The sequence below is a fragment of the Carcharodon carcharias genome, chromosome 2 (genome assembly GCF_017639515.1).
Source record: "Carcharodon carcharias isolate sCarCar2 chromosome 2, sCarCar2.pri, whole genome shotgun sequence".
NCBI lineage: Eukaryota > Metazoa > Chordata > Chondrichthyes > Lamniformes > Lamnidae > Carcharodon > Carcharodon carcharias.
The window spans coordinates 161,040,671-161,055,275 of NC_054468.1; the positions used below are offsets into that span (position 1 = coordinate 161,040,671).

At 40.9% G+C, this 14,605-nt stretch overlaps 1 protein-coding gene across 1 annotated transcript in view; it reads left to right on the forward strand.

The window, feature by feature from the left end:
* The window catches only part of rps6ka2 (ribosomal protein S6 kinase, polypeptide 2), a 240,953-nt gene that overhangs the window by 7,250 nt on the left and 219,098 nt on the right, over nucleotides 1-14,605 (forward strand). The window contains exon 2 of the mRNA XM_041206960.1: nucleotides 10,978-11,059. Coding sequence (XP_041062894.1) covers nucleotides 10,978-11,059 — 82 coding nt within the window. The remainder of the gene's footprint in view (nucleotides 1-10,977; nucleotides 11,060-14,605) is intronic.

Genomic DNA, 14,605 nt, shown 5'->3' on the forward strand with positions numbered 1-14,605 from the left:
CTCTTAACTTTTCTGTTAATGTGATTAACCTATCTTTAGTTAATTGTTGCAAATCACTCAAGGATACATCCTCCCTCTCCAGAAAAGTTGCAGCAATTGACAAAGACATCATACTTTACAATCTGTATAGTAAAATTCACCTTGGAAACCTTATAAATCTTAATCTCGGCAAGTATCTGCAGATCTGAGATCCCTCAAGAGCCCCCAATTTATCTTGCGATCCATGGTCAGACTCCATGATATGGGGCTTTGGGGGGGTGGGGGGTGCTGGTGTCAGTGGGTGCATGTTCCAGCAGGGACCTGTAACATTTTATTTAAAGTAGTTAAAGGTTGAGATTCAAGACATCTGCTTTTGGAGTAAAGCTACAAGATTCCATGGGATTTGAACAAACAAAACAACATTTACTATATGAAATTTCAGAAAGATAAAACAATTTACCATATGTATCTTATACTCTAACATTCAGCGTCAGTATGAGACACATTTGAATTAACAGACAAACTATGGTCGAACACACCACAGTACAGAGTAAATGACAGATGCAACAAGACAGAGTCCATAGATCACTCAAGAGATCACCCAGACATTAGTCCCACATGGGTCAACCAATCTCACTGAAACATCGCCTTTCTCACGAGGGTTTCCAATCTCCCCCTTTGAAGACCCTGCCTTGGAATTCTCTCCAAACAGCTCTCCCACTTGGACAGCATTAACAACGGCCCACCTTGCAGTGTTTCAATCCGAGATTTCTTTTCCCAGGATTCCCAAATGACTCAACACTAGCTCACAGACACACTTTCAAACCTATGGCTGTGCCAAGCAGAACACCACTGATCCAAATGGGTAACTTTGCCTCACGGCCTACAGTACAAGGTCAGTCTGCTAACTGCAGCTTTTCTTTAATTCAGAGCCTATTTCATTGCTCCCTTCTTTTAATTTAACAGGACCTAATCCTATCCCTGTGTCTGTGACACTTCTTGGCTACCAGACCACCTCAAACTGACTCTCTGACTAGTTCAAATTGGCTGACCCTTGAACTGCTCTTCACTGACCCTTGAATTGATCTGGGAGACCTATCAAAATACTCCCAGAGGGTCTCACCCTTGTTACTAGGCAGGAACCACTGTAACAGCATTGGACCATCCTGTACTTTAAACGTCACAATGTTCATAGACTGCAAATTTAACATAGTGCACACAGACATAAAGAATTGAATTCATAACAATTGTGAATCGTGAACTCCTGTTACACAAATAAAAATGTCAAAAAAGCAAACATGTGGGTGTCTTCATATTCATTACTGCCTAATTCGTCTCAGGAAACATTACCATGAGAATAGACCTGCTTTTAAAGATAATTCTATAACACTCATTTTCACCTCCCCCAATTACTACATCACCACTACTCCGCACATATGTATTTTTATTTCTTTTGTAATAGGTCTGCCTATTCTCAGTCTTTTGATTTATTACTCTTTCAGTAATCTTCTATATGCACCCAGTTGCATCTTAACATGCCTATTAAACTGAGTCTGAGAGTGAGATCTCCTCTACAGCATCAGTAATATATATTTGACCATCCGTCTCTGCTGTATAACCTTCATTTGCTTTGAAATGAAACCATATTACCTTTTGAAATGAATGAGATTATTTAAAGCTAATTCTCATTGACAGCGTAAGACTGAAATCAGCAATCTCAACAGTCTCTGGAAATTGGCAACATTCTGTGCAAAAAGTGCAGCTCTGCCGACCTTTTGGAAGTTTGCCTGCTGCACCTTAACTGTTGGAGTTCATATTTCCAGTTATCAAACAAATACCGCTACTATTATGGAACATAAGGGTCTGGATTTTACCATCAGGTGACCAAACAATTGCAACTGCTACTGACCTCAAAGAAAGAGGCCCACAAAGAACTTGTGATCTCTCTGCTGGGGTTTTCTCCTTTCTCTGCGGCAGTTTAAACTTGGTGTTAAATCAAGGGGCAGATGTCATAGCATGCAGCACCAGTGATGTCAACAAGCAGGTAAGCAACCAATCACATTGAAGTATTCGTAAACAGCAAACCAGGAAGTTAAAAGTACTTCATACCCTTCACTTTTAATTTAAATTTTCAGATAGTGAAATAAACAGTTAGATTAAGATAGAAGACTTAGAACACATCCTGCATCTAAAGACACGTGAGGCAGACAAAAGCTTGTCTGTTTTCCATAGCTTGTTTTTTCCTGGAAAAGGGCATGAGCCTAAAGCCAAAGGCTGTAATCTGAGGGCTGCAACTGTGCATCAAGCATGGCTGGCAAAGAGTCTCTCCTACCCTACCCCCTGCCATAGGTGTGTTGGAAGGATTTTCAGGTTGACAATCAACTTGTTTGGCCGCATTATGAACATCCCTTCTGTGGTCATCAAGTCCTGGAGTGAACCTGGAGATTCTGGCTCAGAGGGAGAGATGCTACCCACTGCACCACAAGACTTCTGTCATTAAGGCCCAAACTAAAATAAAAACAAATTTTAAAAACAAGACTTTTTTTAACAAAATTGTAGAATTCATCATTATGGAGGAATTTGACATTCCGCAAAAATAAAATTAGTTTTTATGACCAGTGAGAGAAATTAGCAATAATTGAGAACTTCATATGTTGTTTAAAACCCAGTTACATCTGCCAAAGGTCCAACTTGTTCAAGGGTTTTTGCCATGAGACTAACAGCATAATTGTGGAAGTTCTTGCGAATTCAATTGATTTCCATTGATTGCAATCTTAAGTGGAGGGATGATATCCTCAACAGCACACCCTCTGAAGAAGCTTAACTGCCAACAACTTCAGGATTTCTGCATCATTCATATAAATGCAGACATCATATTTTTATGTTGAATTTGCGAAATGTGAATTGGGCCTTTTCCCGAGTTTGGAAATGTAAGCCCATTGCCTCTGCACATGACTTCCACTTCTTCATCTCTTGGAGCCAGGACAGGTAGAGTTCAGGTTTTCTGAATCCTGAGGCAATGTTAGAGGAATGCAGGTGCCAAGGCGGGCTAGTTAGAAAGTCCACCTCCATTTGCTGGGACATCAGCCCAGCTCTCCAACATAGTTCTTAAGCCCCCTAACTTTCATCCCTCACCCCATGTCCCCTGCACACCCCCTTTTATCCCCATGCAACCCAGGTCATGTCCCTCATATTCTCCATGTTGCTATACCCCCATGACTTCTTATGCTCCCAAGCTACCCCATGCCCATTCATATGCCTCATACCCCTCCATGCCTCCTTACACTCCCCATGTCCCATCCATTCCCCCTTATAATCCCCATGACCCCTCCATGCCCCTCATATTCACTATGCCCCTCCATGCCCCTTCATATGTCCCTTTCCTCCTCATATACCTCATGCAACCCCATGATCCCTTATACCCCCTATGCCCCCTCCATGCACCACCCCATGTATCCACCATGGCCACTCACCAAGTATCCACTATGGGCAAACTTCAGGATGTCTTTGAAATGGAGATTTTAAAAAAAAACTTCTAATAATCTAACATGGCTGTCATATTCAAAGGCACTTCATACTGAAAAGAACTCTTCCAAAGAAGCAGTTCAAAACATGTAATTCCCCTCTAGCGGTCAATCTGTTGTAAAAGCAAACACTTATCTGCTTACTACATCAAAGACGGATAATCATTTAATAAGCTCTTAAAATTGTCATTGAAAATGTGAACCCAGCCCCTTGCTAAGATAAGTGGTCCTAGAGATTTTGAAACTCAGCCAGACTGTTCATATTAGCCCCAGCTATCAAAATAAGCCCAGAAAATGTAAACAATGGAGTCCATTGAAACTGAAAAGTAGTTGGCATTTTTTAAAGCTGCAGAATAATTTCCATTTCCAAGTAAGTTGCCTGTCCATCAATGGAGTGGAACAGATGCTTAGATTTTTTTTAATGTTCAACAGCAGAACTATTTGTTTCAAAGCTAAAGATCTCTGGACATTTAAATCTCATTCCAAAGAATGATAGCAGAGTTTCTCAGCAGATTGTTCTACAGTTTTGAGTGCATTATGGCACTTTCTCCATTGGGAAAAGTACTGTAGTGCATGTTAACATGAGCAGTCATTGTAATGGTCAACTTACCTTTGCAGAACAGAGCGCTATGATCACTGCGTTAAAAACACATTTACATTGCAATACAGCATTGAATAGTGCCATTTGAAGGTGTCAAAACATTTAACACTTATCTGTCAGAATGTTCCAGACTCCTTGGCAGGCTTTCCCCACTGGTCACAAACTCTCAAGCATGGCAGTTATTTTTTAGGCTTTCAAAACCCACATGAAAATAGCATGGGGAAGGAAATTCACATTTCCTATAGTCCTCACAATAATGATCCACCCTCAGAAGAGGTGCATGCAAGATTTGCACTCAAGGCCTTCTTGACCAGTGAAAAAGCCTCACAAAAATAGCATGGGCCAGGAAGATGCTGAAAATTAGAATTGGAAGCCAAAAAGCCTGTTTTTGTTATTTTCCCAACCCCATCAGGAGATGAAAATCCCAACCCCCCCATCCCACCCCACCACAGAAGTTGGTGTCAGGTTCAGTGGAGTAGTAACAACAAGTGCAAACAATTTTGCCATCATTACCACCACAAAATTTGAGCCAAGGTGCCTTCCTATTTAGTGATACTTCTATAATTACAGCAGTAGTGACAACAGCACATTGCCTTTTCAAATGTCTTTAACTAAAAAGCACCTAAAGCTGCTTCGTGAAATGGAAATAAACGAGGAAGTTGATACAACACCATGAAAAGAGCAATTAGAAGTAGTAAGGAAAATAACATAGAGAAGGTATTCATTCCCTGTACTTTAATATCATTTGGGGTGCAAGAGGGTCAGAATTTATGATGTGAATGCTTCACTGAGAAATGGACTATTCTGCAGGTCTGTTATCCTGCTTGTCCAGTTCCAATAAGGTGATAAAGTGCCCTGCTGCTGACCCTACTGACTGAGGGATCAGTGCTAGGTAGTTCCTTGGTTGGTGTGACTCTGGTAGGTGTGACTGGTGTGACCATGTCATTCAGGGTTACAGTCCTTTTAACTCTCAGTCTTCCAGTTCATCATTTGACTTTTGTAGGATATAAACACTGATTTATTTTGCCAGTTTGGGTTCTTTTGGATTGAAGATCACCTCTTCTTGGTTCTGCCAAAGAATAAGTTAATGAATCTTAATGAATAAAAAGTTTGAATAAAATAACTTCAGGCATGATTTAAAGAAAATTATCTGATCAGCGATAGTTACTTAAAGTGGTCCCATGACTTAATGATCATGCCAGTGCTAAATAAAATCCCCAGTAACAGGTAATGTCCTTGTTAGTGTAGTTATGTGTATCCCTTTTGTCAGGTGGGAGATAAAGGTTTAATTCCCCAATAGCAGTGTGATGTTTTTTCAAAGAGCTGCTTTCAATTAGAGCTTATTTTTGTACAGTGAAGTTTTCTGGCAACAATTTCACTAGGAGAGACAACTGAATGAGTTTGTGGCTATAAATCCCTGGGCTAGAATCTTCGGGTCGGCGTGCGGAGGTGGGCCCTGCTCACCAACATATAAAATGATGCGCGGTGACGTCGGGTGTGCTTCTTGATATCACCGCGCATCATTCCAATCTTCAGTTTGGCGGATGCGCACTGGAGTTGGCTGCATGCCCGCCAAACTGTCAAAGGCCATTTATAAACTAATTAAAAGGGTTAACAAGGCTGCCCGTCCAACCTTAAGGTTGGCAGGCGAAAAGCCGAGGTGGCCTTTGCATTTATGATGAAACCTCATCCACGGGCAGGTTGAGGTTTCATGAAGGATTTACAAAGCAAATAAATTTTTTCATTAAAACATTGTCACATAAAGGGACACATCTGAATTTTTTTTTTCTTTATTTAAATTTTTAAGGATGAAATTAAACTCCCTGAGGCAGGTCTGTGCCTCAGGGAGATTTCTCAGGGAGGCCCCAACTCAGCTTCCTCCCCCTACCCGCACAGGGAGCGCTCAGTGCTTCCAGGTGTGCATCACACTGGGCAGGTCATAATTGGCCTGCCCACGTAAAATAGCAGCGTGCAGCTGATCGCGGGCGGCGATCGGCTGTGCCCCTGCCACGCCCAGCCTGACACCGCTCAGCAAAGAATAACTCAAGGATAAATGAGAAGAGAAAAATTAAAGTACAAGAGAATGCTAGCTAGAAATATAAAGATAGTAAGGGTTTCTATGGATATTTAACAAAGAAAAGAGGTAACAAAGTGAGAATTGGTCCTATAGAAATTGAGTCTGTGGAATTAATAATGGAAAATAAGGAGATGATAGATGAATTGAATAGGTATTTTGCATCATTCTTCATTATAGAGGATACAAGTAAAATCCCAGAAAAAGCTATAAATCAGGAATTGGAACGAAGAGAGGAACTCAAGATAATTACAATCACCAGTGATTACCAGCTGAGTAAATTGTTGGAACTGCGGGTTGACAAGTCCCTGGATCCTGATAGATTTCATTCCTAGAAATGGCTAGTGAGATAGTTGATGCATTGGTTCTGATTTTCCAAAATTCCCTGGATTCGGGGAAGGTTCCATTAGATTGGAAAGTAGCAATATAACTCCTTCATTCAAAAAGGAAGGGAGACAGAAAGCAGGAAACTTTGGGCCAATTAGCTTAACATCTTAGGGAAAATGTTAAAGTTATTATTAAAGATTTTATAACAGGGCACTTAGATAAATTCAATGTAATCAGGTAGAGTCAACACGGTATTGTGAAAGTGAAATCATGTTTAACCAATTTATTGGAGTAATGGGTTCTGTGGATAAAGGGGAACCGGTGGATGTACTGTATGATATTCTCAGAAGGCATTTGGTAAGGTGCCTTATCAAAGATTATTGTGGAAAATAAGAGCTCATGGTGTCGGTGGTAACATATTAGCATGGATAGAAGATTGGCTAGCTAACAGGAAGCAGAGCCTTGGCATGAATGAGTGATTTTCTGGTTGGCAGGATGTGATGAGTCATGTGCTACAGGAATAAGTTCTGCAGCCTCAATTCTTTACAATTTATATAAATGATTTGGATGAAGGGACCGATGGTGCGGTTGCTAAATTTGCTGGTGACACAAAGATAGGCAGGAAAATACATTGTGAAGAGTACATAAGGAGGCTACAAAAGGATATAACTAGGGGAGGTGAGTGGGCAAAGATCTGGCAAATGGAGTATAATGTAGGAAAATGTGAGGTTGTCTATTTTGACAGGACGAATAAAGATGAAGCATATTATCTAAATGGTGAGAGATTGCAGAGGTCTGGGTTGCAGAGAGACCTGGGTGTCCTAGTGCAGGAACTACAAAAGGTTATGATGCAAGTGCAGCAAGTAATTAGCAAAGCTAACAGCATGTTATCATTTATTGCAGTGGGAATAGAATACAAGAGTAATGAGGTTATGCTTCAGTTATACAGGGCATTGGTGAGGCCACATCTGGAGTGTTGTGTACAATATTGATCTCCTTATTTAAGGAAAGATGTAAATGCATCAGAAGCAGTTCAGAGAAGGTTTACTAGATTAATACCTGGAATGGGCAGGTTGTCTTATGAGGAAAGGTTGGACAGGCTGGGCTTGTATCTGCTGGAGTTTAGAAGAATAAGAGGTGACTTGATTGAAACATATAAGATCCTGAAGGGACTTGACAGGGTGAATGTGGAAAGAATGTGGGAGAATTTAGAACTCGGGGTCACTGTTTCAAAATAAGGGGTCGCCCATTTAGGACAGAGATGAGGAATTTTTTTTTCTCTCAGTGGTGTGAGACTTTGGAATTCTCTTCCTCAAAAGGTGGTTGAGGCAGAGTCCTTGAATATTTTTAAGGCAGAAGCAGATAGATTCTTGATAGGCAAGGAGGTGAAAGGTTATCAGGGATAGGAAGGAATTTGAGGTTAAGATCAGATCAGCCATGATCTTATTGAAGGCCGGAGCATGCTCAAGGGGCCAAGTGGCCTACTCCTGTTCCTAATTCATATGAACGCATGTAAATTATTAAAAAGGTTAATGTCATGTTGAACTTAATTTAAAAAGGGTTGGAATACAAAGAAGAGAAAATGATGCTACAATTGCATAGAGCCTTTTTCAGATCCAATCTGAGGTAGTGCATTCAGTTTTGGGTATTGTACCTCAAGAAGGATATATTAACATTGGAGGCATTGTACAGATTCACCAGAATTACACCAGGGTAAAGGGTTATATTAAAATTTGTCTTGTATTCTCCTGAGTTTAGAAGGCTGAGGAGTGATCTAATCAAGGGCTGCTAAATAATAGATGGATTTAATAGGATAAATACAGTGAAGCTATTTGATCTAGTGAAGGAATCCAAAACAAGGGGCACAATCTTAAAATTAGATTTAGAGCATTAAGGAGTGAAATCAAGGGGTGGAATCTTCCGGTCCCGCTAGCAGTGGGAGGCTTGGCAGGCGAGGGAAGTTAATTTGGCAGGAGGCTAAAAATCAGTTTCCTAATGGGAGGATGAGCTTTAGCAATTGAGTCCAAGGAGCTTTAAATGTGGGTTGAGCTTCCCGACGAACAATGTCGGGAAGCCCTTTTGCATGCATTAGCATGTCATACATGCACACTAAAAGGCCAACTCACCGGAATTAAGTTCCCTCTTCAAATTAAGTTCCCCACCAGCGAAAATGTAGAATGTTCACATTCATGACTGCTCATAAGTGGCATGCACCTGTTGAGGTAGACTTCTTCCATGATTAATGGTGAGTTGATGCTGCATTGTCCTCTTTGGTGAGCACCCGTAAATGCCAGCCTATGCTTGAGACCAGGTGGTGGCAGTACAAGTTGCGTGGAGGGTGACTAAGGAAGGGAGGAAGGGTTAGCAGGGAAGGGTGGAGCAGGGGACAGGCAAAGGTGGAAATGATAGTGCAAGCTGTCCGAGTGCCCTTTAAATACAGTGCCTGGACCATGGACCCCTTGAGGTAATGGCAGGGATGGCAGCTTCCTGCCTGCCCCTGCCACGAGATTCTGCAAGCACCTTGCCAATGCATATGTTATGAGCTGATCAGTGCAAGATTGCATGTGGTCAGCCTTCCCATGCCCCCTCGCCCCCAATGGACATCATAACCACTCTCTTGCCAGCTACCGAACTCGGACTCCAGAACAGAAGATTCCGGCTGAGATGTAGTTTTTCACACAAAGCTCGGTGGAATCTGGAGTTTGCTCCTCAAAGATCTATGAATGCCTGGTCTATGGGACTATTATTAAATTCGATTCATAATTCTAACCTTCATCAGACACAACAACCATGTGAGCTGGTACCAAGATTAGAAGGCACTTTATTCAATTCCTGAAGAATAGTTTTATGTAATACTGCTTGTGGAATACAGTTCAGAACATGGATTGACCAAATCGTTAATTTTGGGTGGGCCAGGAGTGCCCATTGAAATGATTCTACCTTGTCTTCATTTTGTTAGCATTTCTGATGATTGCACAGATAGTTTTCCATTTTAAACAATTCTGAGGTTTAGGGCCAGATTTTCACTACCGAGGCAGGCAGCTCAGGTGAGGACATTTCCCAACTCACTGGAAGTGCCTCGATACGTACAACTTTCACTCCAATGTTGTGGGGGGAGCGGGGCGTGGGTGTTTAGGGCAGGACAGATTCGGGCCCACCGACCCCGGAAACAGCACGGAAGCCATGGGGTCAAATGAGTACCACGGTGGGCTGGTTAGAAGCCCCAGCTCAGTTCACTGGGGCTTATTCCCATTTGTTTTACAAGCTGTTAGGCCCTCCGTACCTCACATCTCCTCAACCCCACCCACACTCCATGCCAACTCATGCCCCTCACCCACCCTACATGCCCTTTCACAACCTCCATGCAACCTCCATAGCCACTCAACCAGTATCCACCAAAGGCAAAACTACACGCTTGATAGTGAAAAATACTCCCATTCATGAATTCCATCCAAAGATTTAAATCTCAAGTGCTTAATCTCTTATGAAAACAAACTTCTATTCAGACCCCCCTTTAAACTGTCAAACTGCAAACTCAGAACCCCCTGCTGAGATAATTTAGATTTTGAAATTCAGCCAGGCATTCATAGTGGCATAATAATGGCCCCGGGAAAATGTCAGTAAAGAGCTCTATTGAAACTACATGAAGAGATGTTAATAATTTTTTTCTGACTTACAGCTTGTCAATCAAAGCAATCCAACAGTGTTTTACTTTAACTCTTATGACAATTAAAACTGTTTTTCTAATGTTTGAAGAACAGGCTATTTAAAAATCTTTGGATAATGGCACTCAGATTTTATCTGACCTTCAAGTGCATTTATGCTTACTGCATCAATTTGTGATTCCCACACTACCATGCACTGCCATGCCTCTGCTGACAAAAAATGGATCTTTCAGAAATGAGGTGGGACTTCCACATCTGGGTCCCACCCACCACTTTTAAAGGTCCAAGACTGCACGAAAACCTGGCCCTTAGTCTTATGTCACCTTACTACCATAAAAGGGGACTTTTCGGTCATTTGTTGCAGTATCTAAAGTCATGACCTTTTTGATGCTCTATGCTTGTTTCCTAGTGTTTTTCTTAGACATAAGTCTGTGGGTTCTGGTTAATGACAAACATCTGTTGAATAACTTACAAACTGGGTCCTTTTCGTTAGCCACAGATTCAAAAGTTAAATTGAAAACAAAACAATCCTCATCTTTACAGGCCAATTGAAATGATCAAGACTGAGGTCAATAGATTTTTGTTAGGCATGGAGAAATATAGAGTAAAGACAGGAAAATGGAATTGTTCAGCCATGATCCAACTGAATGGAAGGACAGGCATGAGGGCATAAATGATATACTGTTTTTCCTTGTAAGTGGAAAAGATTGATTTGTGTGAGGTATTTCACACATAAGGATTAATCTTTCACTATTCACTCCATGAAAGAATCTTCAATGACGTGTTATTCTATCTTCTTCGTCTAAGGTATTTCTTGTTAAGAAAATAAAAGGCTCTGATGCTGGGCAGCTCTATGCTATGAAGGTACTAAAGAAGGCCACACTAAAAGGTGAGTGCTGTAGGAGTAAGACACTGTTTCATATTGTGGTATTATGTAAGCAAGACACATACATGTTGCATAGAGGTCCATATCATTGCTGTAGGGGGGAGATGCTCTTTTGTTATGCTTACAGTTGTGTTGAGCTTAACTCTTATTTTGCTAAACAAAGAATTTGCTGCTTAATCCTTATACCTCCAGTGTTCTTCAAGTAACACACACACACACACACACACACATATATGTTTAGCAACAAATGTAAATATAAACAGAAAGACTAAAATACAGAGTAAAAGGAGGCCAACTTACTCCTTCTAACAGTAACTTGCACTGTCATGGACTCTACCCAATGCATCTAATCCCCCAATGAGGGTGAGCAATCTTAGTTAAAGCCTCTTTAAAGAAAGAAAATCTACAAGTTACCCCCAAACCTCTTCCTCATCACGTTAATCGAGAAAAAATACAAATGATGTTCAATGCTTCCAGCAGCACAAGAATAATTATGTTTTATAAAAATCACTGGGCTCTGTAGAGTTTTAACATCTTTATGCACTTCCACTGTAGCCTTCAATTTTGTTCTAGCAACAATTCACATTTACATAGTGCCTTTAACATAGTAAAAATGATCCATGGCATTTCACAGAAGCATTATCGGACAAAATTTGATGCCAGTCACGCAAAGAGATATTAGAAAAGGTGGTCAAAGTTTGGTTTGAAGGAGCATCTTAAAGAAGGAGTGTGAGACAGCAAGCCCTCAGGGTCCAGATACCTGAAGGTATGGCCACCAACGTGTGGCGAAGGAAGTCAGGAATGCGCAAGAGGCCAGAATTGGAGGAACATCAAGATATCAGAAAATTGTAGGATTGGAGGAGGTTACAGAGATGGGAGCAGTGAACTCGTGGACGGATTTCAACACAAGGATGAACATTTTAAAATTGAGGTGTTGACTGCCCAGGAACCAATGTAGATCAACAATCAGAGAGGTGAGGGGCGAACAGAACTTGGCGCGAGTTAATATTGGCAACAGAGTTTTCGATGAGCTCAAGTTTATGAAAGGTTGAAAAAGTGAGGTCAACCAGAAGAGCATTGGAACAATCAAGTCTAGATTTAACAAAGGCACAGAGGAGGATTTCAACAGCAGATGGGCTGAGGCATGGGTGGAGATGGGATATTATGGAGGTGGAAATAGGCAGCCGTAATGATGGAAGGGATAAAGTGTCAGATGCTCAGTTCAGACTCAAATAAGATGTTTGAGGTTCTGAATAGTCTGGTTCACCCTCAGACCGTGACCAAGAATGGGGATGAAGTCAGTGGCTAAGGAATGGAGTTTGTGGTGGAGACCAAAGATAATCGCTTCAGTCTTTCCAATATTTAATTGGTGGAAATTTCTCCTCATTCAATACCATGTTGGTGAGGAGTCTGATAAGTCAGAGGCAGCAGAGGGATTGAGAAAGGTGATGTTGAGGTAGAACAAAACCAAGTATTTCACTGATTTTGTACAGCTTTGATAACAGTTATGTAATATCTTAAAAGTCTTGAATGCAGATTTCTTTTCCAGTGAATGCATGGAGGAATGCAGTTCCCTATTGTTCAAATACTCCAACCAGTCTTTGGGCTTGGCCTAAATAGCCAAGTGGTTATGGTACTGGGTTTGTAACCCCAAGATCAAGAGTTCAAATCTCACAATAGCAAACTATGAAACAATGTAACTTCATCTGAATAGGAACAGATGGAAACGGGTTTGTACTCGAAAGAGTTACTCCAACCAGTCTTCCATTGGATTTAGATTGTTTCAGTCACTTGCCCCATGATGCACCCAGATTGATTGATTGATTCAATAAGGCCTGACATGACTAGTACACTTGTTACTGATTGAACAGGCAGGGCTGACAGGAGTTCTTCTTTCAATGGAGTTTTGCCAGAACACTGCTTGTCTTAGAAAACAAGCCAAAAACTATGATGCATGCATGAAAATTGGATAGCATGTCTGGTAAACAGGTTGAACAGCTAGAAAATTGGTGACAGCTGTCTGAGACAATTTTGTTTCCCTGTGGCCAGTTCAAGAGCACTTGACATCTCGCTCGCCAAAATGAGCCACCTCAGCACAGATTGCAAATTGAACTATGGACCTTTCTGGGCTGATTTTTCCAAGAGGTCCTCTCACTCAGTAACTGTAGCTTTGGCAAAAGTGCAACAGGAATCCTTTTCATGCTTGTTTTTCACTGTTTGGCTGCCCAAGTTACACTGGCGGAGGGATGAATAAACAGACTTGCATTTATGCAAGTACTTTTGTAATCAGCAGACATTGCAACTGATAGTGCCTGGATCAGTGGTGGCATTTGAAGGCATGCCTTTAGAAATAGTCATTTTGAACTGAATTAGTATAAAGATACTGATGGTAGGATTCTGTCAGAAGAACCAGTATATGACTGCGCTAGTAATGAGTATAAAATTGCTTCTTTACCAAACTCATTTCAAAGGATTAACTTTTTATTTATTTGTCCTCCATGAGCTGTCACCAACTAGTACCCTATTGCTCATTCTAAATCAATATTAGAGCTTTTGATGATTGCTCAAGATTACAACTCCTGAATGTCCTAAAGTGCTTTACCTTTAGGTACCTTTGAGATATTGTAACCTAAGAGATGCAGCAGCCAATAGGAGCACAGCAAAGTAACATGAATAGTAAAGTCAGAATGACTAGATATTCTGTTTTTAGTGATGTTGATTGGGAGATAAATATTGTCCATGACATCAGGAAGATCTCCCTGCTCTTCTTTGAAATAGTAGCATGGGAATCATTTTTATCCACCTGAGAGGGTAGGTTTAATACCTGACTGAAAAAGGGGGATCTCTGATGCGCAACGCTCCCTCAGAGTGAAAGAAAGAACTTTTGTAATCAGCAGACATTGCAACTGATAGTGCCTGGATCAGTGGTGGCATTTGAAGGCATGCCTTTAGAAATAGTCATTTTGAACTGAATTAGTATAAAGATACTGATGGTAGGATTCTGTCAGAAGAACCAGTATATGACTGCGCTAGTAATGAGCATAAAATTGCTTCTTTACCAAACTCATTTCAAAGGATTAACTTTTTATTTATTTGTCCTCCATGAGCTGTCACCAACTAGTACCCTATTGCTCATTCTAAATCAATATTAGAGCTTTTGATGATTGCTCAAGATTACAACTCCTGATTTTTTGCAGCCCAGTGTCATGATTTCTTTATTGCCATTTTTTATTTGCCATTTTTTATTTCTGAGCCCTAGCCTTTGACATTAACATGTAACGTACTCTCTGAGCCAATATAAATTAACTGTGGCACAGTTTGACTGGACATAGCTTGCTTTAGTTGCACAGTGGACCTGGAGCTTGAATTAAGAAATCAGTCTGCACTGCTCTCTTCTGAACATGGTCATACTTGCATCTATTGGTGCAGAAGAAATAGGGAATAATAGATATATGTATATGAATATAATTGCAATTATCTGCACATATTTCCCAGCGTAGCACATCTTCACAGGTCACAGGCACACAAATTCTAATAATGTTTAGCAGA